We start from the raw sequence: 25,523 nt of genomic DNA, 5'->3' as shown, positions 1-25,523 counted from the left end.
TCCAAGTGCCTAGCTGAATTTCAGACCCCTAGTCCCAAATAAATTTTTTGTGCCTTATAGACTTTGAAATGGACAGCTCCATTGGGCACTTTTATCTACTCTTTTCTTCAGATATCCTTTCTCTGAATCTTTCTGTAATTGACCTTCTTACTTGATGAACAGTGGACTCAATTTTAATTCTGGACAAGCAGAATGTAACCATATCCATTTCCATTCTTATAAGCAGGATTTTCCATTTCTAAGCCAGATGTGCTCTCCTTATTGGAGCAAGGGAAGGACCCTTGGAAGGTTGTACGGGATGTGACAAGAGGTCTGAGCCCAGGTGAGTAAGAGATGATCAGGCAAAGGGAGGCCGTTGTTAAATTCCTTAATAAGTTGGCCACACCTTTGAGTTATTAGCTCCAAAGTTCTCCTCACAGACCCAACCAAGGCCTTTTACTCCTAGGCCTGTGGAGTAAAATCCTGAGCCCTGGAGGACAAAAGTGTTTTAGCATCAGTTACCTAAAGAATCCCCTTCTTTGCTCCATTTACCACTTCCCTTGTTTTCTTTCATGTTCCCCTGTATTTTCAAGCAGGGAATAGCCCTCCTTTTTCAATGATAACCATTTTAACATTTTATATTTTTGATCCAGTGAAACCTGTATGAGTCTTTAGCCAACAAATATTTTTAAATACCCTCTATATTCTAAGTATTGAGAATATAACAGTAAACAAGAAAAATTCCCTATCCCCATTGATCTTTCCTAGCAGAAAAAATAGTCAGTAACAAATAAAAATATACAAAGAGTGATGAGTGTTAGGAAGCAAAACAAAAAGCATAGAGAATCACAAAGTAATGGGGGGAGGTGTTCTTATAGAAAGAGTGGTTAAGGATGGCTCTCTAAAGTGCTCGCATTTGAGAGGAGACATGAATAGAGTAAGCCATGCAAATTCTGGGAGAAGAGCAGGTTTTTGTTTTTTGGGGTTTTTTGTTTGTTTGTTTTTTGGCTGCCCTGTGTGGCTTGTGGGATCTTAATTACCCAACCAGGGATCAAACCCAGGCCCTTGGCAGTGAAAGCTCAGAGTCCTAACCGCTGGACTGCCAAGGAATTCCCAAGAAGAGCAGTTTAAGGCAGAGAGACTAGCAGTTGCAGAGGAACTGAGGTAGCAGTGAGTTTGATCCTTTTGAGGATCAACAGATAAGTGTGGCTAGGGTGAGTGAGGGAGAACAGAAATAGAAGAAAGTAATGTATCAATATAGATTCATCAATTTTAATAAATATACTGCACCAATGCAATATATTAAGTTATTACTGATAAGGGAACCTGGAGGGGAAGGAAAAGGGAGCATGTGGGAACTCTCTGGACTTAGTTCAGTTTTTCTGTAAACCTAAAACTACTCTAAGAAATAAAGTCTTAATTAAAAAACATAAGATAAACTATAGCTTGAGTTCATACCAATTCAATTCAGATTCTGAATTATAGGCTTTTTATTTAACCCTTTTTAAGATCTTACAGCTGCATCTATTTTCTCCCATGCCAGGAGTCCCAGTTATCAAGGACACTAAGAATGATGCAATTAGAATATCACATAATTACATATTTTATCCCACATTATACAAGAAGCCTCTAAAATAAGAAGATCAACACTACCACTAACTATATGATTACTCAAAACAGTTTGAGATAATTGTTTTGGCAGTTTTTTGTTCCCTTCATAGGGTATATCTCACAGTCAAATTACTATGTTTGAAAGTTATTTGAAGTAGTTTCCTTGTATGGTTATGCCACCAATTGTAAATACTGGTTCTTTTTTTTTTTCAATTTTTAAGCTGTGCTTTCTTGTAATTTAATTTTGTTTTATAATTATTTAATATATTTATATACCTCCAAAGTCAAATCTACAAAACAAGTTATATTCAAAGAAATCTGACTTCTATTGCTGGCTCCTCCACCTGTTCCTTCCCTACCCTGTAACTATGGGGTTTATTCCTCCCCCTTTTGAAAATAAAAGCAAATGTGTATTATACATTTATACTTCTTCCACCTCCTCTCCTTCCTAAGATAAAAAGAGCATAACTATACATACTTTTATTGACATTTCTTTTTTTTTTCTTAATTTATTTATTTTTGGCTGCATTGGATCTTCATTGCTGCGTGTGGGCTTTCTCTAGTTGCGGTGAGCGGGAGCTACTCTTCGTTGCGGTGCGTGGGCCTCTTATTGCGGTGGCCTCTCTTACTGCAGAGCATGGGCTTTAGGCACACGGGCTTCAGTACTTGTGGCACCCGGCCTTAGTTGCTCCATGGCATGTGGGATCCTCCCGGACCAGGGCTTGAACCCATGTCCCCTGCATTGGCAGGCGGATTCTTAACCACTGCGCCGCCAGGGAAGCTCGACATTTCTTTTATAATTAAGTGTATTTCAATCAGCACTTCACATTAATATAAAGAGATATTCCTTTTTAACTGCTTCGTAGTACTCCACGATGTGGATATACCATGAATTATTTCAACCAGCCACCTACTGATGGACAATTGGGTTATTGTTAATCTTTTTCTGTAACAAATTATGCTTCAGTGAAAACTTTCTGCATCAGAATTTTTGAAATTTGCTGGTGCAATTAAAAAAAAATTTTTTTTTTGCTTTATTTTTCTGTTTGTTTTTTGGCTGTGCCACGCAGCATGTGGGATCTTGGTTCCCTGACCAGGGGTCGAACCTGTGCCCCCTGCAGTGGAAGCACGGAGTCTTAACCACTGGACCACCAGGGAAGTCCCGCTAGTGCAATTTTGAGATAGAGTTCACATAAGTATAGATACCTATACATATCTATTTTTTCCCAGCTTGTCCTTTTACTTTCCTTAATATGTTTTTGACATGCTAACCTTTTCTTTTGTTTTTGTTTTCTACTGTAACATCATTTTTTTTAATTTTACTTTTTCTACATAGATAATTAATCCAACATCATTTTTTTTTTTGGCCCCACCGCACGGCATGTGGGATCTTAGTTCCCCGACCAGAGGTTGAACCCATGCCCCCTGCAGTGGAAGCGTGGACGTGGGAAGTCCCAGTGTGGTCATTTTTATCAAGTTGTGATTTGGAAAAATTTCCCCATTCCTAAGTTATAGAAGAAGTCACCCAAGTTTTATTCTAGTTATTTCTGTGTTTTCATTTCTCTAAGTAAGGGTATCTGATCCATTTGGAATTTATCCTACTGTAAGGTCTAAGGTACTAATGCAATTTCATCTTTTTTCTGTATGTTTATCCTTATGTCGTATTGTTTTTTTGTTTTTGTTTTGTTAAGGGAGAAGGAAGGTTTCATTATTTGCAGCAAGTAAGGAGAGCACTGGGGATCTTTCCCAAAGCAGTGTCTCCTATGTTTATCCTTATGTTTATCACTTTCATTTATTAAAAAAGAGTTCATCTTTTCCCTACTGGTTTTAGCTGCTACCTTTATTCTATGCTAAATTTACACTTATAATTGTGTCTATTTATGGATTTTTCTTTTCTGTTCCATTGGTTGCACTGACATCTTATGAGTATGATATTCAGTTTGAGTCCACCATTTCTACCTTAGAAGTTTCATTTTTCCAGGAATATGAAAATAGCATTTGTTTACTTGTTATCTTACAGACTGGGAATCCAGGTGTGAAAACAAGAAGCTATCATCAAAAAGAGAAATTTATGAACTAGAAGCATCTCAGTGGGAGATAATAGAACAACTTACAAGCCGTAAGTGTGAGTGCAAAAGTTTTCAAGATGATAAGGATTGCAGAGACCAGTTTGAAAGCCATTTAGGAAATAAAGAGGGACTTTTTAGGCAACTAGTAGTTTATGAAGAAATGCCTAATTTTAGTCAAACCACATCCGTTACGTTACAACAGAGAATTCATTCTACTGAGAAATTCTGTGAATGTAAAGCATGCAGAAAATATTTTATCCTTGGCTTTCAACAGACTGAACATCAGAAAAATCATTCTGATGAAAAATTCTATGAATGTAAAGAATGTGGAAAGGCCTTTATTCGGGACTCACAACTTACTTACCATCAGAGAGTTCATGTTGCTAAGAAACCCTATGAATGTAAGGAATGTAGAAAAGCTTTTATCTGTGCCTCGAAACTTATTTATCATCAAAGAATTCATACTGGAGAGAAACCTTATGAATGTAAAGAGTGTGGGAAGGCCTTTATTCGTAGCTCTCATCTTACTCAGCATCAAAGAATTCATACTGGTGAAAGACCCTATGAATGTAATGCATGTGGGAAGGCCTTTTTTCATGGCTCACAACTTACTTACCATCAGAGAGTTCATACTGCAGAGAAACCCTATCAATGTAAGGAATGTGGAAAGGCCTTTATTCGTGGCTCTCAACTTACTGAACATCAGAGAATTCATACTGGTGAGAAACCCTATGAATGTAAGAAATGTGGGAAAGCCTTTAGTTATGGTTCACAGCTTACTCTACATTATAGACTCCATACTGGTGAAAAGCCTTATAAATGTAAAGATTGTGAGATGTCCTTTATTCGTGGCTCACAACTTACTGAACATCAGAGGATCCATAAAGGTAAGAAACCACACGAATGTAAGCAGTGTGGAAAGGCCTTTAACTATGGCTCACAGCTTATTCGACATCAGAAAATTCATACTGGCGAGAAACCATATGAATGTCAAGAATGTGGGAAATCATTTATTCGTGGCTCACAACTTACTGAACATCAAAAAATTCACACTGGTGAAAAACCCTTTGAATGTAAGGAATGTGGGAAAGCCTTTATTCGTGGCTCACATCTTACTCAGCATCAGAGAATTCATACTGGTGAAAAACCCTATGAATGTAAAGAGTGTGGAAAGGCCTTTATTTATGGCTCACAACTGTCTCAACATCAGAAAATTCATACAGGTGAGAATCCCTATGAATGTAAGCAGTGTGGGAAGATCTTCATTTGTGCTTCACAACTTAATCTACATCAGATTTTTCATACTGGTAGGAAACCATATGAATGTAAGGAATGTGGTAAGACTTTTATTCGTAGCTCACAGCTAACTTACCATCAGAGAGTTCATACTGGTGAGAAGCCCTATGAATGTAATGAATGTGGGAAGGCCTTTATTCGTGGTTCACATCTGACTCAGCATCAGAGAATTCATACTGGTGAGAAACCATACAAATGTAACGAATGTGGAAAGGCCTTTAATCGTGGATCACAACTTACTCAACATCAGAGAATTCATTCTGGCGAGAAGCCTTATAAATGTAATGCATGTGGTAAGAACTTTAGACGTCATTCACACCTTACTCAACATCAGAAACTTCATAATGGAGAAAAACTGTATGAAAAAATTAATTTAGTAAATCCTTTACCTGTTTGCCCATGACATTCAGCTTTGGGATATCAGAAAATTCAGATTATGAATGTGAGAATCCTTTTTTACTTAAACTCATAAGTAACTCACCTTCAGAGAATTCACATTTAAGAAAGGCTAGATTAATATAAGTGCAGAATTACTTTCCATCATATTTCAATCCTAGTTAGACATTAGTGAATTCATATGAGAGCTCAACCCTAAAATGTAGGGTTCTCTTGTACAGTATCATCTGAGCTCCACCGTTTACTATGTGGGTGTTCCTTTGCAAAAGTTACTTAACCCGTTTGTTTTACTTTCCATTAATATCATACATTTCATCATAGTGTTCTGCAATTTAAAGAAGTAAATACATATACCGTAAAGCCTTAAAGCAATGTGTACTACATAGTTAATGCTTAATAAATGTTAGCTATTATTGTAAACATTACTTTTATTTAGTGTTTTAATCATATACTATTACAGAATTCAAATGAGAAGGAAACTTTACAAATACAATACGTACAGTAAATCTTTCATCACTCTTACTAAGCATCAGGTAAATCCTTTTGGAACAAAACATTCTAATATTAATGTGAGGTTATACCTTGTTCTGAATCAAAATTCTTACTAAAACGAAACCCTAAGGGGAAAAAAATGTTTTGCCCTTACAAATAAAGCTGCTTGTGAACATTTTTGTATAAATTTTTGTGTGAACATAAACTTCCATTTCTCTGGTCTAAATGTTTAAGAGAGTAGTTTCTGGGTTATATAGTGAATGAATGTTTCTCTTATAAGAAATGGACAAATCATTTTCCAAAGTGGCTTTTCCGTTTTACATTCATACCAGGAACATGAGTGACCCAGTTTCTCTGTATCTCTACCAGCATTTGGTTTTTTCACCACTTTTTATCTTAGCCATTCTGATAGGTGTGTAATGATATCTCTTTGTGGTTATAATTTCCATTTCCCTAGTGGCTAATGATGGTGTGCTTATTTGCCATCCCTGTATCCATTGTGGTGAAATGACTGTGTCTTTTACTCCTTAATTTTGAATTGTATCTTTTTTTTAACTGTTGGATTGTGAGAGAGTGCTTTCTTTATTCTAGTCAGTACTAGTCCTTTGTTTGGTATGTAGTTTGCAAAAATTTTCCCCAGTGCGTAGCTTTTCATCCTTCTAGGCAGGGTCTTTTGAAAAGCAAAACTTTTTAATTTTGATAAGGTCTAGCTTATTACTTTTTCCTTTTATGGATCTAGCTTTTGGTGTCAAATCTAAGGACTCCTTTTCTAGCTCCAGATCCCAAAGATATTCTCCTACATTTTTGCCTGAAGTTTTCATGGTTTTATGTTTTGCATTTAAGTCTGTGATCCATTTTGAGTTAATATTTGCATACATTATAAACTTTAGCTTCATGTTGTTTCTTTGTTTGTGTTGCCTTATGGGTGTCCAGTTGTTCTAGTACCATTTGTTGAAAAGGCTACCTTCAATAAATTGATTTTGTGCCTTTATATTTGTGTATGTCTATTTCTGGATTTTCTGTTCTCTTCTGTTGATCTATGTACCTATCCCTCTGCCAATACCACCCTGTCTTGGTTACTGTCCCTCTGTAGGATGTCTTAATATTGGGTAGAGTGATTCCTCCCACTTTACCCTTTTAAAATTGACTTAACTATTCTAGGTCTTCTGCCATTTCATATAAATTCTAGAATAAACTATCCTATATGTACAAAAAAAGAGTTTGCTGAGTTGTAATAGAATTTCAATTTGGGGATAATTGACATCTTTACTCTCTGAGTCTTCCAGTCCATGAACATGATATGTCTCTCCATTTTTAGGTCTTTATTGTGGGTTTAATTGTGTTCCCCAAAATATTCAAGTCCTAACTCTCAGTACCTGTGAATGTGACCTTATTTGGAAATAGAGGCTTCGCAGATGTAATCAAATTAAGGTGAGGTCATATTGGATTAGAGTAAGCACTACTCTAATGACTAGTATCCTTATAAGAAGAGGGAAATATGGACACAGACACATAGGGAAAGCCATGTGAAATCAGAGGCAAGGTTGGAATGATGCATCTACAAGCCAAGGAACACCAAGGCTTACTAATAACTACCAGAAACTGGAAAGGGCAAGAAAGAATCATCCCCTAGTGCCTTTAGAGAAAGCATGGCCCTGCCAATACCTTGATTTTGGACTTCTAGCCCCCAGAACTGTGAGAAAATTAAGTTGTTTTAAACTAAGTTTGTTGGTAATTTGTTATGGCAGCCCTAGAAAACTAATATAGTCTTTGATTTATTAGGATTTGTAATTTTTGACATACAGATCGCATACATGATTTATAAGTGTATATCTAAGTGTTTCATTTTCTTTGGAAAAGTTATAAATGGTGTGTTTTTCCTTTTACCTATTAATCACTAGTATACACAAATTATATATGTACATATACGTATATACAAATCAATATACAAATTATATAATTTGTGAGTTCTACAGCAAAGTCATAGACTGTAATATCAATATAATTTGTATATGAGTTACAAGTAACTTGTATATTGATCTTGTAATCTATTATCTTGCTGCAGAACTCACTAATTAGTTCTGGAAGTTTTTGTTTTGTACATTCCTTGGGATTTTCTACATAGATAATCATGTCAGCTATAAACAAGGACAGTTTTTTTCTTCTAGTCTATATGTCTTTTGTTTCTTTTCTTCCCTTATTATGGTGACTATTACTTCCAGTGTTATGTTGAGTAAGAGTGGTACAAGCATATATCCTTGCCTTGTTTCTGATCTTAGGGGGAAACTCTCAGTCTTTCACTGTTAAGTATTATGTTAGCTGTAGGTTTTGTGCAGGTGCTCTTTTTTATTTTTATTTTTTTATCTTTATTTTTTCTAACATCTTTATTGGAGTGTAATTGCTTTACAATGTTGTGTTAGTTTCTGCTGTATAACAGAGTGAATCAGCTATATGCATATGTATATCCCCATATCCCCTCCCACTTGCGTCTCCCTCCCAACCTCCTTATCCCACCCCTCTAGGTGGTCACAAAGCACCGGGCTGACCTCCCTGTGCCATGCAGCTTCCCACTAGCTATTTTATATTTGGTAGTGTATATATGTCAATGCTACTCTCTCACTTCGTCCCAGCTTACACTTCCCCCTCCCCGTGTCCTCAAGTCCGTTCTCTACATCTGTGCCTTTATTCCTGTCCTGCCCCTAAGTTCATGAGAACCTTTTTTTTTTTTTTTTTTTAGATTCCACATATATGTGTCAGCATACAGTGTTTGTTTTTCTCTTTCTGACTTACTTCACTCTGTATGACAGACTCTAGGTCCATCCACATCAATACAAGTAACTCAGTTTCATTTCTTTTTATGGCTGACTAATATTCCATTGTATATATGTGCCACATCTTCTTTATCCATTCATCTGTCAATGGACGCTTAGGTTGCTTCCATGTCCTGGCTATTGTAAATAGCGCTGCAATCAACATAGTGGTACATGTCTCTTTTTGAATTATGGTTTTCTCAGGGTATATGCCCAGTAGTGGGATTGCTGGGTCATATTGTCATTCTATTTTTAGTTTTTTAAGGAACCTCCATACTGTTCTCCATAGTGGCTGTATCAATTTACATTCCTACCAACAGTGCAAGAGGGTTCCCTTTTCTCCACACCCTCTCCAGCATTTATTATTTGTAGATTTTTTGATGATGGCCATTCTGACCAGTGTGAGGTGACATCTCGTTGCAGTTTTGACTTGCTCTTCTCTAATAATTAATGACATTGAGCATCTTTTCATGTGCTTCTTGGCCATCTGTATATCTTCTTTGGAGAAATGTCTATTTAGGTCTTCTGCCCATTTTTGGATTGCGTTGTTTGTCTTTTTCATACTGAGCTGCATGACCTTCTTGTATATTTTGGAGATTAATCCATTGTCAGTTGCTTCGTTTGCAAATAATTTTTCCCATTCTGAGGGTTGTCTTTTCGTCTTGTTTATGGTTTCCTTTGCTGTGCAAAAGCTTTTGAATTTAATTAGGTCACATTTGTTTATTTTTGTTTTTATTTTCATTACTCTAGGAGGTGGGTCAAAAAAGATCTTGCTGCGATTTATGTCAGAGTGTTCTGCCTATGTTTCCCTCTAAGAGTTTAATAGTGTCTGGCCTTACATTTAGGCTTTTAATCCATTTTGAGTTTATTTTTCTGTATGGTGTTAGGGAGTGTTCTAATTTCATTCTTTTACATGTCCAGTTTTACCAGCACCACTTATTGAAGAGCATGTCTTTGCTCCATTGTATATTCTGGCCTCCTTTGTCATAGATTAGGTGACCATAGATGTGTGGGTTTATCTCTGGGCTTTCTCTTCTGTTCCATTGATCTATATTTCTGTTTTTGTGCCAGTAACATACTGACTTGACTACTGTAGCTTTGCTGTATAGTCTGAAGTCCGGGAGACTGATTCCTCCAGCTCCATTATTTTTCTCAAGATTGTTTTGGCTATTCGGGGTCTTTTGTGTTTCCATACAAATTGTGCAATTTTTTGTTCTAGTTCTGTGAAAAATGCCATTGGCAGTTTGATACGGATTGCATTGAATCTGTAGATTGCTTTGGGTAGTATAGTCACTTTCACAGTGTTGATTCTTCCAATCCAAGAACATAGTATATCTCTCCATATGTTTGTATCCTCTTTAATTTCTTTCATCAGTGTCTTATAGTTTTCTGCATAGAGGTCTTTTGTCTCCTTAGGCAGGTTTATTCCTAGGTATTTTATTCTTTTTGTTGCAGTGGTAAATGGGACTGTTTCCTTAATTTCTCTTTCAGATATTTCATCATTAGTGTATAGGAATGCAAGAGATTTCTGTGCATTAATTTTGTATCCTGCTACTCTACCAAATTCATTGATTAGCTCTAGTAGTTTTCTGGTAGCATCTTTAGGATTCTCTATGTGTAGTATCATGTCATCTGCAAACAGTGACAGTTTTACTTCTTTTCCTATTTGCATTCCTTTTATTTCTTTTTCTTCTCTGATTGCTGTGGCTAAAACTTCCAAAACTATGTTGAATGATAGTGGTGAGAGTGGGCAACCTTGTCTTGTTTCTGATCTTAAAGGAAATGGTTTCAGTTTTTCACCATTGAGGACGATGTTGGCTGTGGGTTTGTCATCTATGGCCTTTATTATGTTGAGGTAGGTTCCCTCTATGCCTACTTTCTGGAGAGTTTTTATCATAAATGGGTGTTGAATTTTGTCAAAAGCTTTTTCTGCATCTATTGAGATGATCATATGGTTTTTCTCCTTCAGTTTGTTAATATGTTTTATCACATTGATTGATTTGCGTATATTGAAGAATCCTTGTATTCCTGGGATAAACCCTACTTGATCATGGTGTATGATCCTTTTAATGTGTTGTTGGATTCTGTTTGCTAGTATTTTGTTGAGGATATTTGCATCTATGTTCATCAGAGATATTGGCCTGTAGTTTTCTTTTTTTGTGACATCTTTGTCTCATTTTGGTATCAGGGTGATGGTGGCCTCGTAGAATGAGTTTGGGAGTGTTCCTCCCTCTGCTATATTTTGGAAGAGTTTGAGAAGGATAGGTGTTAGCTCTTCTTTAAACGTTTGATAGAATTTGCCTGTGAAGCCATCTGGTCCTGGACTTTTGTTTGTTGGAATATTTTTAATCACAGTTTCAATTTCAGTGCTTGTGATTGGTCTGTTTGTATTTTCTCTTCCTTTCAGGTTCAGTCTCAGAAGGTTGTGCTTTTCTAAGCATTTGTCCATTTCTTCCAGGTTATCCATTTTATTGGCATATAGTTGCTTGTAGTAATCTCTCATGATCCTTTGTATTTCTGCAGTGTCAGTTGTTACTTCTCCTTTTCCGTTTCTAATTCTGTGGATTTGAGTCTTCTCCCTTTTTACTTGATGAATCTGGCTAATGGTTTATCAATGTTGTTTATCTTCTCACAGAACCAGCTTTTAGTTTTATTGATCTTTGCCCTTGTTTCCTTCATTTCTTTTTCATTTATTTCTGATCTGATCTGTATGATTTCTTTCCTTCTGCTAACTTTGGGGGTTTTTTGTTCTTCTTTCTCTTATTGCTTTAGGTGTAAGGTTAGGTTGTTTATTTGAGATTTTTCTTGTTTCTTGACGTAGGATTGTAATTGCTATAAACTTCCCTCTTAGAACTGCTTTTGCTGCATCCCATAGGTTTTGGGTCATCGTGTTTTCATTGTCATTTGTTTCTAGGTATTTTTTGATTTCCTCTTTGATTTCTTCAGTGATCTCTGGGTTATTTAGTAGTGTATTGTTTAGCCTCCATGTGTTTGTATTTCTTACAGCTTTTTTCCTGTAACTGATATCTAGTCTCATAGCATGTGGTCGGAAAAGATACTTGATACAATTTCAATTTTCTTAAATTTACCAAGGCTTGATTTGTGACCCAAGATATGGTCTATCCTGGAGAATGTTCCATGAGCATTTGAGAAGAAAGTGTGTTCTGTTGTTTTTGGATGGAATGTCCTATAAATATCAATTAAGTCCATCTTGTTTAATGTATCATTTAAAGCTTATGTTTCCTTATTTATTTTCATTTTGGATGATCTGTCCATTGGTGAAAGTGGGGTGTTAGAGTCCCCTACTATGGTTGTGTTACTGTCGATTTCCCGTTTTATGGCTGTTAGCATTTGCCTGATGTATTGAGGTGCTCCTATGTTGGGTGCATAAATATTTACAATTGTTATATCTTCTTCTTGGATTGAACCCTTGATCATCATATAGTGTCCTTCTTTGTCTCTTGTAATAGTCTTTGTTTTAAAGTCTATTTTGTCTGATATGAGAATTGCTACTCCAGCTTTCTTTTGATTTCCATTTGCATGGAATATCTTTTCCCATCCCCTCACTTTCAGTCTGTATGTGTCCCTATGTCTGAAGTGTGTCTCTTGTAGACAGCATATATACGGGTCTTGTTTTTGTACCCATTCAGCCAGTCTATGTCTTTTGGTTGGAGCATTTAATCCATTTACATTTAAGGTAGTTATCGATATGTATGTTTCTATTACCATTTTCTTAATTGTTTTGGGTTTGTTATTGTAGGTCTTTTCCTTCTCTTGTGTTTCCTGCCTAGAGAAGTTCCTTTAGCATTTGTTGTAAAGCTGGTTTGGTGGTGCTGAATTCTCTTAACTTTTGCTTATCTGTAAAGGTTTTAATTTCTCCTTCGATTCTGAATGAGATCCTTGCTGGGTAGAGTAATCTTGGTTGTAGGTTTTTCCCTTTCATCACTTTAAATATGTCCTGCCACTCCCTTCTGGCTTGCAGAGTTTTTGCAGAAAAATCAGCTGCTAACCTTTTTCTTTGTATTTAGTGTTTGGTAGTTTGATTAATATGTGTCTCGACATGTTTCTCTTTGGGTTTATCCTGTATGGTACTCTCTGTGCTTCCAGGACTTCATTGACTATTTCCTTTCCCATGTTAGGGAAGTTTTCTACTATAATCTCTTCACATATTTTCTCAAACCCTTTCTTTTTCTCTTCTTCTTCTGGGACCCCTATACTTTGAATGTTGGTGCGTTTAATGTTGTCCCAGAGGTCTCTGAGACTGTCCTCAATTCTTTTTATTCTTTTTTGTTTATTCTGCTCCCTGGCAGTTACTTCCCCCATTTTATCTTCCAGCTCACTTATCCGTTCTTCTGCCTCAGTTATTCTGCTATTGATTCCTTCTAGAGTATTTTTAATTTTAGTAATTGTGTTGTTCATCACTGTTTGTTTGCTCTGTAGTTCTTCTAGATCCTTGTTACATGTTTCTTGTATTTTCTCCATTCTGTTTCCGAGATTTTGGATCCTCTTTACTATCATTACTCTGAATTCTTTTTCAGGTAGGTTGTGTATTTCATCTTCATTTATTTGGTCTTGTAGGTTTTTACCTTGCTCCTTCCTCTGTAACACATTTTTTTGTCATTTCTTTTTTTTTTTTTTTTTTTTTTTGATAGGTGATGCTGTATTCCTGTCTTACTGGCTGTTTGGCCTGAGACATCCAGCACTGGAGTTTGCAGGCAGTTGGATAGAGCTGGGTCTTGGTGCTGAGGTGAGGACCTCCAGGAGGCCTCACTCCAATTGACATTCCCTGGGGTCTGAGGCTGTCTGTTAGTCCAGCAGTTTGGACTTGTAGCTCCCACCACAGGAGCTTGGGCCTGACCCTCGACCTGGGAACAAGATTCTCCCACAAGGTACATGGTGCGGGAAAAAAGAAAAAAAGGAGCAGTACAATATTGAAGAATAAAAAACAAAATAAAATTAGAAAGATACAAAATATATTAGGAAAAATAAAACTATAATTGAAACAAGTGCAACAAGGTAAAATAAAGCCACAACAGAAAAAAAAAAGGGGGGGAGGGAACAAGCCAAGAGGAGAGAACAATAACGAAGTATAAAGAATAAAAAGTAGAAAAATAGAAGATTTATTAGGAAAAATAAAAATGTAAAAGAATCAACAACAATGAATCAACAAGGTAAAACAAAACCCCAATCTAAAAGAGGAAAAAAGAAAAAAAAAAAAAAAGCCCTGGCCATGGGGGCAGAGTTTAGGCAGGGGTGGAACTTAGGCAAGGGTAGGGTTTAGGGTGCGGGGGGACCTAGGCGGGTGGGAGGGGTTGACGTTTGAGTGTGGGGCAGGGAGTGGCGGGGCAAAGTTCAAGTGTGGGGCGGGGCCTCTGCTTAAGACCTGCACGGAAGAGGAGAGGCAGCACGTCTAAAGGAGAGTCTCTGCAGTGTGGGGTTTTGGAGTTTGTAGTTAGATCCCTGAGTGATGGAGTGTGGGTGGGGTTTAGGCCCAGCTCGTTGGAGGGGGTCTCTGAGTGTAGAGGTAGGGTGCTGGGTGGGGGTGTAAGGGCAGGGCTTTGGTTCTGCATGGTAGGAGAGGCTCCGAGGGCAGAGGATTAGGCCTGGGAGCCCAACAGTCTCCCTGGTGCCTAAGTGGACGGAAAGCACTGGCCCCGTTCCCTTCTGTTCCTTTGTGCCCCTCCCCCACTGTCTCCCACAGGGTCTCCCCTGTCGCCATTGGACCCCTAACCATGAGTGGGTCCCACTGGGTGTAGGAACTCCTTGCCTCCCCTAGCCACCCGTCAGGGGTGCCAATCCCAGAGGTCCGGCCTTTACTTTTGCTCCCCCTTCACTCCCTCCCACTCCCTCAGAACCCACGTGGCTGGTGGGGGCCTAGGTGGGCAGAGGATCAGGCCCGGGATCTCAGCAGGTTCCTGGGGGCCCAAGTGGGCAAGGGAAAGCTGGCCATGCTCTCTTTTGATCCTCTGCCCTCCCAGTGGTTCCCCAATTTCCCCCTTTGGGCGTGGGATCCCTTCCCCTCCCCCAGCCGTCCCTCAGGGGCACCAGTCCCATCCTGCCTCCACTTCTCCTCCCGCTTCTCTCCCCTCATGCCCCACGTCCTACCCGGTCACTGGGGGTTTCTCCCATCCCCTTAGGTGTCCATGGTCCCCCACCTGTGCCTGGTAGATGCCCTAGTTGTGAGGAGGCGTGAATTCCGTGTCCTAGTAGCCATTTTGACTCCACCCTCCCAGTGCTCTTTTTTAAATTGAAGTTGTTCCCCTCTGTTCCTAACTTCTTGAGGTTTTTTTTTTTTAATCATGAATGGATGTTGGATATTATCGAATGCTCTTTCTGCAGCAATTGAAATTTTTCTGAAGCAGTTGATCATAGGATTTTTCTTCTTCAACGTGTTGATATGGTGGATTACATTGATTTTTTAAAATGTCAAATGTGTCTTGTATACCTGTAACAAATCCCACTCAGTATGTTGTATAATTTCCTTGTTGGATTTGATTTGCTAACATTTTGTTGAGGACTTTTGTGTCTAAAATTATGAGAGTTTTTTTCCCCCCAAGTCTTTGTCTCACTTGGGGATCAGTGTAATACTGGTCTCATAAAATGAGTTGGGAAGTGTTTCTTCTATTTTCTGGAAGAAGTTGTGTAAAATCTGTGTTCATTCTTCAAATGTTTGTAATAAATTGCCAGTGGAGACACCTGGGCCCCAGGATTTCTTTTTGGGGAGCTTTACAGTATAAATTCAATTTCTTTATGGTTATCTGGTTATTTAGGATATCTGCTTTATCTTAGTTGAGATTTAGTAGTTTGTAGGGTTTTGTTTTTATTTTTATTTTTATTTTTAGCCATGCTGCGTGGCTTGCAGGATCTCACTTCCCCAACCAGGAATTGAACCCAGGCCACGGCAGTGAAAGCGCCGAATCCTAACCACTAGACCACCTCCCTAGTAGTTTGTGTTTTTTGAGAAATCTAGAACAATTAGTTCTACACTTGAAATTGTTCAAACCCCCTCCCCTAATAAAATTTTTGAAGCTCATTCTGTGAGGCTAGTAGCATAGCCCTAGTTTCAAAATCAAACAAGAGCAGATAATAATCGATAATTGCTGTAAATGATAATAGATATAAATACTCTAAGTAAAATATAAATAACATCTAACATACAATTAAAAGAATGCAAAAGAATACCATTTATCCAGAATGTCTGATTTACCTTTTCTAAGTTAATTATAATTCCAGAGCTTAGAAATTATATTTCTAAGACTTGTTTATGATGGAAAAATGACTTGACACAGCCTCAAGTCATTTTCATTCCCTTAGTATATGGTTTTGGAATATGATGTGTTTTTCAAGCTTCTTTGAGGGTGACCCAAATGAAGAAATACATTTAAAATGTATTTCCAGTATGTACAAAATTTGAAAATTGAAACCACATTTTGACTGAATGCTTAATAGCTAAGTTTTAAAATTAATATTTGGCTTAAGATAAATGTACCAAAATAAAAACAATTCTGGTATACAAAAAATAATCTGAAATTTTTTTTCTTGTTTGATAGATTGTGTTAAATGATTTCAAGGTTTTTTTCCATCATGAAATTTCGAGGGTATTTTCCTTGAGGTAGGAAATCTTTTTTTTTTCTTTTTAGGTATAAGTGACATAAACATTACTTTAGCTTCAGGTGTACATGATTTTTCCATATTTGTATATATTGCAAAATGATCACCACAGTAAGTCTAGTTAACATCTGCCACCAGATGGAGAGGGTGTGGAAAAAAGGGAACTCTCCTAAACTGTTGGTGGGAATGTAAATTGGTGCAGCCACTAGGGAGAACAGTGTGGAGGTTCCTTAAAAAACTAAAAGTAGAGTTACCATATGACACAGCAATCCCACTCCTTGGCGTATATCCCAAGAAAACTCTAATTCATGCACCCCAATGTTCATAGCAGCACTATTTACAATAGCCAAGACATGGAAGCAACCTAAATGTCCATCAGCAGCCAAATGGATAAAGAAGATGTGGTACATATATACAATGGAATACTACTCAGCCATAAAAAATGATGACATAATGCCATTTTCAGCAACATGGATGGACCTAGAGATTATCATACTAAGTGAAGTAAGTCAGAAAGAGAAAGACAAATGCCATATGATATCACTTATATGTGGAATCTAAAATATGACACAAATGATACATGAGACAGAAACAGACTCACAGATACAGAGAACAGACTTGTGGTTGCCAACGGGGGGAGGTGGGGTGGAGGAGCGATGGAGTGGGAGTTTGGGATTAGCAGATGCAAACTATTATATATAAAATGGATAAACAACATGGTCCTACTGTATAGCAAAGGGAACTATATTCAATATCCTGTAATAGGGACTTTCCTGGTGGTCCAGTGGTTAGGACTCTGTGCTTCCACTGCAGGAGGCACAGGTTCAATCCCTGGTCAGGGAACTAACATCCTGCAAGCCATACAGCATAGCAAACAAACAAAAATATCCTTTAATAAACCATAATGGAAAAGAATATGAAAAAGTATATATACATATAACTGAATCACTGCTGTACAGCAGAAATTAACACAACAGTAAATCAACTAAAATAACTTTTTTTAAAAAAGAAAGAAGCATAAAAGTTAATTCTGTAATTATCCGACTGAAAATTTGAGAAAAAATGGCAGAATAAACCAAAAGAAAGTAAAAGCAAGGAAATAATAAAGATAAGAATAAAAAATAAAGGAAATAGAAAAAGCAATATACTGGAGAAGATTAATAAGGTCCCAAATAGGTCTTTGTGTTATCATATACCAAAAATTATTATAAAACTATGTTAATCAAGAGCATGTACACATTGCAGGGAAAAATAACTTGATCAACAGATTGAATAAAGACATACATACATATAACCTAATTTATGACCGTCAATAATAGGGGAAAAGATAGCGTTTTCATATTCTGGGACAACTGCTGTGCATGCACACGTAAATTACACTCCTTTATCTTACAGAAAGAGATTGATTCCAAAAGATTTTTTTTTTAAGTATTATTTATTTATTTATTTTTGGCTGCATTGGTCTTCATCGCTGCATGTGGGCTTTCTCTAGTTGCAGCCAGCGGGGGCTACTCTTCATTGCGGTGCGTGGTCTTCTCATAGCAGTGGCTTGTCTTTGTTGTGGAGCACAGGCTCTAGGCATGTGGGCTTCAATAGTTGTGGCACGCGGGGCTTAGTCATTGTGGCTCACGAGCTCTAGAGCACAGGGCTTAGTTGCTCCGTGGCATGTGGGATCTTCCTGGACCAGGGCTTGAACCCGTGTCCCCTGCATTGGCAGGCGGATTCTTAACCACTGTGCCATGAGGGAAATCCCCCAAAAGATTTTATAACAACCAAAAATGTGGAAGGCAAAACTATAAACCCTTAAGAAGATAATGTAGGAGACTAAATTTATGACCTTAGTGTAAGATAATGATTTCTTAAAACACAAAAAAAGAACAAGTCTTTAAAAAAAATTTAATAAATCTGACATTGAACAGAGAACTTCTATTTATTAAAAGATTCCCTAGAGAATGAAAAGACAAGCTATAAACTGGGAGAAGATATTTTCAACACATATGACTAACACAAAAACACCCAAAATATTTTTTATAAAGTTCTATAATTAATAATGACAACCCAAGAAAAAAATGAGCACAGAACTTTAATAGGCATTTCATGTTAGACAAATGGCCAATAAACATATGTTTCAAAACAAAAACAAAAAAACTTAACCTTAATCAGGGAAATACAAATTAAAACCAAAATGAGATTTCATTTCATATCCATATACCAGATCGGCCTAAACTTAAAATTTTCAGAATTTCAAATGTTAGTAAAGAATAAAAATTGAAAAATCTCCTTTGGAAAATATTGCACATTGTCTAGTAAAGCTGAAGATATTTGCATGCTCCAAATACCCTGTGTTTAGTGATAGCACATTCATAATATATATACTAGAATAGAGGCTGGCAAACTATGGCCCACTGGCTAAATCCTGCCACTGCCTGTTTTTGTAAATAAAGTTTTATCGGAACACAGCCACACTCATTCTTTTACATATTGTCCATGGCTGCTGTCATGCTACAATGGCAGAACTGATGAGTTGTAATAGAGGCCATTGGGCCTGCAAAGTCTAAAGTATTTCATATATGTCTTTATATGGAAAAAGTTTGCAAACCTCTGCCCTAGAGCAACCTCTGCATATCCATCAGTAAACATGTACAAGAATGTTTATAGCAGCACTGTTAATATCAAATTTTGAAACAATCTACATTGCTATTTATAGAAACTGGATTTTAAAACATGATATACTCATGTAATAGAATACCATACAGCAGTGAAAATGAATTATAGCTATATGGCTAAATCTCACACTAATATGTTGACAAAAAAAGCAAGTCATAGGGACTTCCCTGGTGGTCCAGTGGGTAAGACTCCATGCTCCCAATGCAGGGGGCCCAGGTTCGATCCCTCGTCGGGGAACTAGATCCCACATGCCACAACTAAGAGTTCACATGCTGCAACTAAGAGCCTGCATGCCACAACTAAGAAGTCCCCCTGCTGCAACTAAGAAGCCCGCATGCTGCAACTAAGAGCCTGTGTGCGCCAACTAAAGATCCTGCGTGCCTCAATGAAGATCCAGTGTGCCGCAACTAAGACACTTAGCAGCCAAAATAAATAAATAAATAATTTAAAAAAGCAAACCATAAATGTATAAAATATTTACATAAAACTAAAATATATGCATAGATAAACAACATAGTTTTGGGGTACGTGGTTCAAACTATAAAGAAAAACAACAGAATTATGAACACAAAATTCAGGATAACTATTATGGTTGAGGGGAGAGGAAAGGAAGTAGATATGCAGGGGTCTTCAAAGTTAGTAGTAATATTCTCTTTCTTAAAATAAGTAGTTGGTACACAGGTTTTGCTGTATTGTGAGTCATTACACCTTAAATATATTTAATAAATATTCTTTTATATATACCCAAATTTAATAGAAACTATCTTTGAAAGCTACCAGTTAACAGAGGGAAAGAAAATTAAATTCTTTTGCTAGGTCATACTGAAGTGGACTTAATTTTAATTTCCCCCATTGTACTGTAGCTTCTAAGGCAACTTTTCAAATAACATTGTAATAATTCCTGTTAACTGAAAAACTGAACTTTATTAGGCAATGGTTTCACCTTGTGTGATTTCTCCTCACTCACCTAGACTCTTGTTGCTTGTCCTTCAACTACGTTTATCTCATGATTCAATAAGGACATTATAATGAGATTAGAATCTAACCATCTTACATATAGCAAAAGGTAAGGAACAGGCCAGGCTCTGGCTGTTCAATAACTGAGCCCCATTTCCATGGTTATCAGGAAAGCAAGGCCATCCTAGGAAGACCTAGAGAAAAGTGTGAACGATGGGAAAATATAGCTATGGGCAGAGTTGTCTTTGCACAACTCTGCAAAGCTCTATTTTCTGAGAACATGGACCAAAATTTCAGGCAAGCACTTGGGAAAAACACAAAGGGACAAACAAGCTCCAGATGGTAGATTTAAGATTTTGGTAAGAAGATGTCCTTCTCTAGCCAGATGAGATCCATCTAGTTTTCCAGTATAGAGTTCAATGATCTCTACTCCTCTTAGGAGAAGCCTTGAAGGTCACTAGCCCCTGCAATGACAAATTCCTAATTACCCAAAGCCAGGATCAAGATCCAGGAGATGGCCATCATGAATGAGGAACTATTCAGATATGTTCCAGCATTCTGACAAGTGTAGAATGATTAAAAGAAATTATGATGCTCAACAGATTCCATGTAATCTTTAATATACATGTTGCAATAAAATATATACCATATTAACAACTTTTAACAACTCAGTCATAAATACTCAAAATGTATTCCATCATTACTTCAAAACACTAATGGTCTGTTTTTAAATATTATGAACATTTTAAAGTTATATGAATTTCAATGCAATATTTTATGTTTCAAAACATGGAAAAGGCAGATTATTAAACAGTATATAGTATATGACATCATTTTCTGTGACTATATAAATATTTAAATGGCATTTGGAAAGATAAACCTAAAATGTGGTTATCTCTTGGCTGTGAGATTATCAGTGATATTTTTCTTTTTCTTAAGTTTATTTCTAAATTTTTCAATAATGACCATTTATTATGCTCAAGAACATGTATATTTTTCTAACATTTTTATACTTGGTTAAATAGAAGCTGTTTTCAAATAATAAAAAAAGAAATAGAGACTCTGGATAATTTTTAAACTATTGCTATATTTTTCCTAATTGGAGTTTATTGTGAGTTCTTGAAATTTGAATGAGTTTTTTGTTTGTGAAATATACAGTTGTGTGTTCAATTCCTGCCTAAAACATAATTACTGGAAGTTATTTAAACCTTTAGGTACCTAAAATAGTGTTAGTCTGTTTAACTTTACTTCTAAACCAGCCCAGTTGGACCAAACTATCCCAAACAGCTATCAAGTTACCTTATTCAACTATCTTCAATTTTGATTTAATAAGGACATCAAGAGAAAAACTGCAAGTAAAGCTGACCTCACAAAATCCATTAATATCAAGAGATTCTTTGAGTCCTTTATATTTTGTACATGAGATAACAGTAGTCCCTGTGGGAAGAATATATCCCTCCTCTGAACTTCCAGAACATGTATTTGTAACTTGGAAATGACTTTTATATACTCTTAGAGTTACTTCAGTACAGCTTTTATCTTCTTTGCTAGGCTAAAAACAACTTTTTATCTTTGTATCTTTCTTAAGTACCTAATACCTTTTATATTATAATGCTTGATAAATATCCTCATCTTTAACCTAACTCTTCATTTTTATTGATTTCTCAGAAGTAACAATCTGACAGGTGCCCATAAGTGAATGCAAAAGAGTGCTGATGGGAGTATCATTTATTATGTTGAAAAAAATGGCAACATAATGTTCATCAGTAGGGAATTATTTAAATAAATTGTGGTAAATCTAAACAATAGAATAGGACTATCTATCTAGCCATTCACATATATTATATAGCACATTAATAATGAACATGGGTAGATATCACCAATATAATACTGAATTAAATGTTTAAGATTCATTCTTGTTAATTTAAAATTTATTATCTTTATAAATCCAAGTTTATTGGATGCATAACATTCCATTGCATGTGCACCACAAATAACTATATCTTTGTTAAGGATATATATTTGAAAAGATCATCTCAAAAAATCTCCTCAGAAAGTGGCTAACTCCAGGCCTGGGACAGAGAATGTACAATGTAAGTCTTCAATACCTGTGTCAAAAAGTAAGGAATTGCTCAAAGACAAATGGGGATTACAGGAGCCAGCTTGAGAGGCCAAATTTGGACAATCTGAGCAACACAAAGAATGATGGTAATAAATGGACTAAAATACTTCGTTCCTTGTACTAAAATACTTCAAATGACAAAATAATCCATCAGTCAGAGATACTCAAAAGAGAAAAACCAGAGATAGAGAAGAAAAGGGGGGAAAGGCAAAGCTTTTATATAAGAGAATGATAAAATTAAAAATCACCACTGCAAGCCCTAATTTTATAACTTACTTAGGCAAGGATCATCAATGGATGCTAAAAACATTAGGCAAAATGTTATATGTGAAATGGTCTCAAAATATTCGTCAGATTACTTCTTGACTTACAAAGAAAAAAAGTAACTTTTATTATGGAGAAATCAGGTACACACACTACTCGAATCAAAGTGATCAACTTTAGAATTACCAATAATGGATCAAACTTAAATTATGTGCTTCTTGATGTGATACAATAGGAAGTATACAGCACCACCCCTAGTATTCTTGTCAAATATATTTAAACTTAACCTAATCATGACAAAACAAACAAATCCAGAATGTTAGGCACTGTACAAGACAAACGTTCTAGACTCTTCGACTCTTTAAAATGTCATTGTGAAACACAAAACAGGTAAGGGGAATACTGCTCTATATTAAAAAGATATGACCTCTCTCCACCATGTGAGAAAATAGCGAGATGCAGACCCAGGAAGGGCTCTCACCAGGAACCAAATCTGCCTGTACCTTGATCTTGGAGTTCTCAGCCTCCAGAACTGTGAGATATAAATATTTATGGCTTAAAAAAAAAGGGCCCATCCAATGCAATATGTGACCTTGATTTGGATTGTGTATCAATTTTTTAAATAAATTTATTTATTTTATTTTTGACTGTGTTGGGTCTTTGATGCCGCGTGCAGGCTTTCTCTAGTCGTGGCGAGTGAGGGCTACTCTTTGTTGCGGTGTGCGGGCTTCTCACTGTGGTCGCTTCTTTAGTTGCAGAGCACCGGCTCTAGGCGCATGGGCTTCAGTAGTTGCAGCGTGTGGGCTCAGTAGTTGTGGCTCACGGGCTCTAGAGCGCAGGCTCAGTAGTTGTGGCACAGGGGCTTAGTTGCTCTGTGGCATGTGGGATCTTCCTGGACCAGGGCTCGAACCCGCATCCGCTGCATTGGCAGGCAGATTCTTAACCACTGTGCCACCAGGGAAGTCCCTGTATCAATTTTTTAAATGCACATATAGGATATCAGGGAAACAACTGGGGCAATTTAAATACAGATTATATATTAGATATTCTGAATCAATGTTAAATTTCTTATGTGTTTTCTTGATATTGAATACTCATAATATTGCACTTACTCATAAATAGAGCAAAAAACAAACAAAAATATGTAAATAGGTATAGACAGAGATTAAGAAAATGTTAAAAACTGGTGAATGTATGTAAAGGATATAGAATGTACATCATTATAATATTCTTTTGCTTTTCCTATACCTTAAATTTTTTTTAAATAAAAACTTAGTGAAAAATAATTATAAAAATACTAGAGTACCTCAAATACTTTCCTGAGATCACTGATTAAATGTCTGACCCATATGTACTCGTATAAACCCAGTCTATTGGCAGAAGGTCAAAATCATTGGCCAGCATTGATAAAGAGTCTCAAAGAAAATGATCCAATGCCAGGAAAAAGAATATACTCACCAGTGCTATTCACGGGTAACCACTACCACAGGGCTCTAGTTGCTGGGCTGAAGCAGTAACTAATCCTTAAGAGTCTACAAGGTCAAAATAGGCCATAACATAAATCTGAAACTGCCAGCTGATAAACAACAAGGCACCTGGGGCCTATGAAAAATTATTGCCTGAGTTTCCTTCCTCTCTGCAGTCTTCTGCATGTTTTTCTGGATTTTGTCTGCTTCCACAGAGTTTAGGTTTCTTGACTCACTTTCTTGCTCCAAAATCTTCAACATCTCCATTTTCTTTTGAATTTTAAAATTAAATACATGAGTAATATGTTTTCCTTATAAGGAAAAAATAGATTATCAATAATGCTTAAAGTCCTCTTTGTCACTTCTTCCCCTTTACTGTAAGTCCTCTCTTCTAGCCTCAAAGGTTACCATTGACAGGAGCCAAATCCTTCCAAAAAATATATACTATTTTTTATATTAAGTATATTACATGGTATGCTAAAAAATAGTCCTCCTCAGCTCCTGCAGTCTGTATTTCTAAAGGTCTTCACTTTTTTGGGTCAAGGTACCTCTGTCAATCTGATAAAGCTGCCTATACTTTCTCTGAAAAAGAAAAATCACATTTATCTATACATACAAAATGTCACAAGTTTAATATACAATAAGAAGCCCATCCACACGGAACCTATTCATCTCAGGTTAATAATTCCTGTTTTTTACTTTAAACAATAGCCTCCTTTCTCTTGCAAGCAATCATCACAACTACTCAAAAGCCAAAAGAGATAACCCAGAATCAAACAGAGGTAGCTTGAGATCAATGCATGCTGTCCAATTTGAAACCAGAATGTGTCATCTCTTAAAAAAAAACAAAAAACAAAAAACCAATCTACGTCTCCCATGTATACTCTGACAAAATTTTTGCTCCACTTTAACACTCGACTCCCTCTAAGTCAGTGCAATTTGACCATCTTTATTTCACATAGCTATACTGGATCAAGCACACAGGTTCATTCATTCAACAATCTTGGTCACCAAACTTGCTACTCCATTCACATTATTTGGAAGAGATCAAAGTATTTGGTAAATGGTCCTGAAAATCAGAAAAGCTTTATGAGCTTTCCCCTCCGAAGAAGTGGTGAAATGACAGCTACATCTCCTTTGTGCTGGAAATTCACAAGTTTGTGATTATTTTTTTTAAAAAGGCCATGAGGTCTTGAAGCAAGCGAAGACAAGTCCAGGCTTGCCAACAGACCTACAGCCCTAAGTTCTTTTCTCTCTGTGAGCCAAGGTATGCTCAAAAGAAAATGGGGACAAGGGTTTGACCTAGAATTCAGGAAATCTGACTAATACTGGACTCTAATGAAATTCACTCTTCTTATGCATAAAGTTATTTTATTGTTTTATTAGTTGGATGGCCTCTCAAACTTACCCAATAATGTCCCCTTAATAGTAGAAAAGAAAGAATGCCTACTTTGAAGGGCTGTGGCAGAGGAAAAAGCGGTTACCCTAGGGCTACCTTTGAAATTATCTTTCTTAAAAAATAAAACAAACAAAACCCAACTATGTTGATTTTACATTCTTCCCCAGAATACATTTATTTGATCCAATAGAAAAATCATGTCTAAATCATCTGCCAAATGAATAACCTTTTCCAGATCATCAAATTAGTGTTCAAGGAAGAAATAATTTGACCATCCATCGTTTTTTCACAGTCACATATATGCTCTTTTGCTAGTCAAACTCCTAACAGACATTCTGAAGATATAGGCACAAGAAAAGTACCTTTATATTGACGCAAGTCATC

The 25,523-nt window shown here is 36.6% G+C and overlaps 1 protein-coding gene across 6 annotated transcripts in view; it reads left to right on the top strand.

The window, feature by feature from the left end:
- The window catches only part of LOC137753349 (zinc finger protein 420), a 69,389-nt gene that overhangs the window by 9,064 nt on the left and 34,802 nt on the right, over positions 1-25,523 (top strand). For 4 of the 6 annotated variants that reach the window (XM_068528489.1, XM_068528488.1, XM_068528487.1 and 1 more), the window contains 2 exons: positions 224-322; positions 3,611-6,822. In XM_068528489.1, coding sequence (XP_068384590.1) covers positions 224-322; positions 3,611-5,358 — 1,847 coding nt within the window. In that variant the 3' untranslated portion in view covers positions 5,359-6,822. Of the gene's footprint in view, positions 1-223; positions 323-3,610; positions 6,823-25,523 lie in introns of those variants that run through there. The other 2 variants (XM_068528494.1, XM_068528490.1) reach the window with 2 other exon arrangements.

The sequence above is a fragment of the Eschrichtius robustus genome, chromosome 19 (assembly GCF_028021215.1).
Source record: "Eschrichtius robustus isolate mEscRob2 chromosome 19, mEscRob2.pri, whole genome shotgun sequence".
In the NCBI taxonomy this organism is placed as follows: Eukaryota; Metazoa; Chordata; class Mammalia; order Artiodactyla; family Eschrichtiidae; genus Eschrichtius; species Eschrichtius robustus.
Note: the sequence above shows the minus strand (reverse complement) of the source record. Positions and strands in the feature narration are given on the sequence as shown.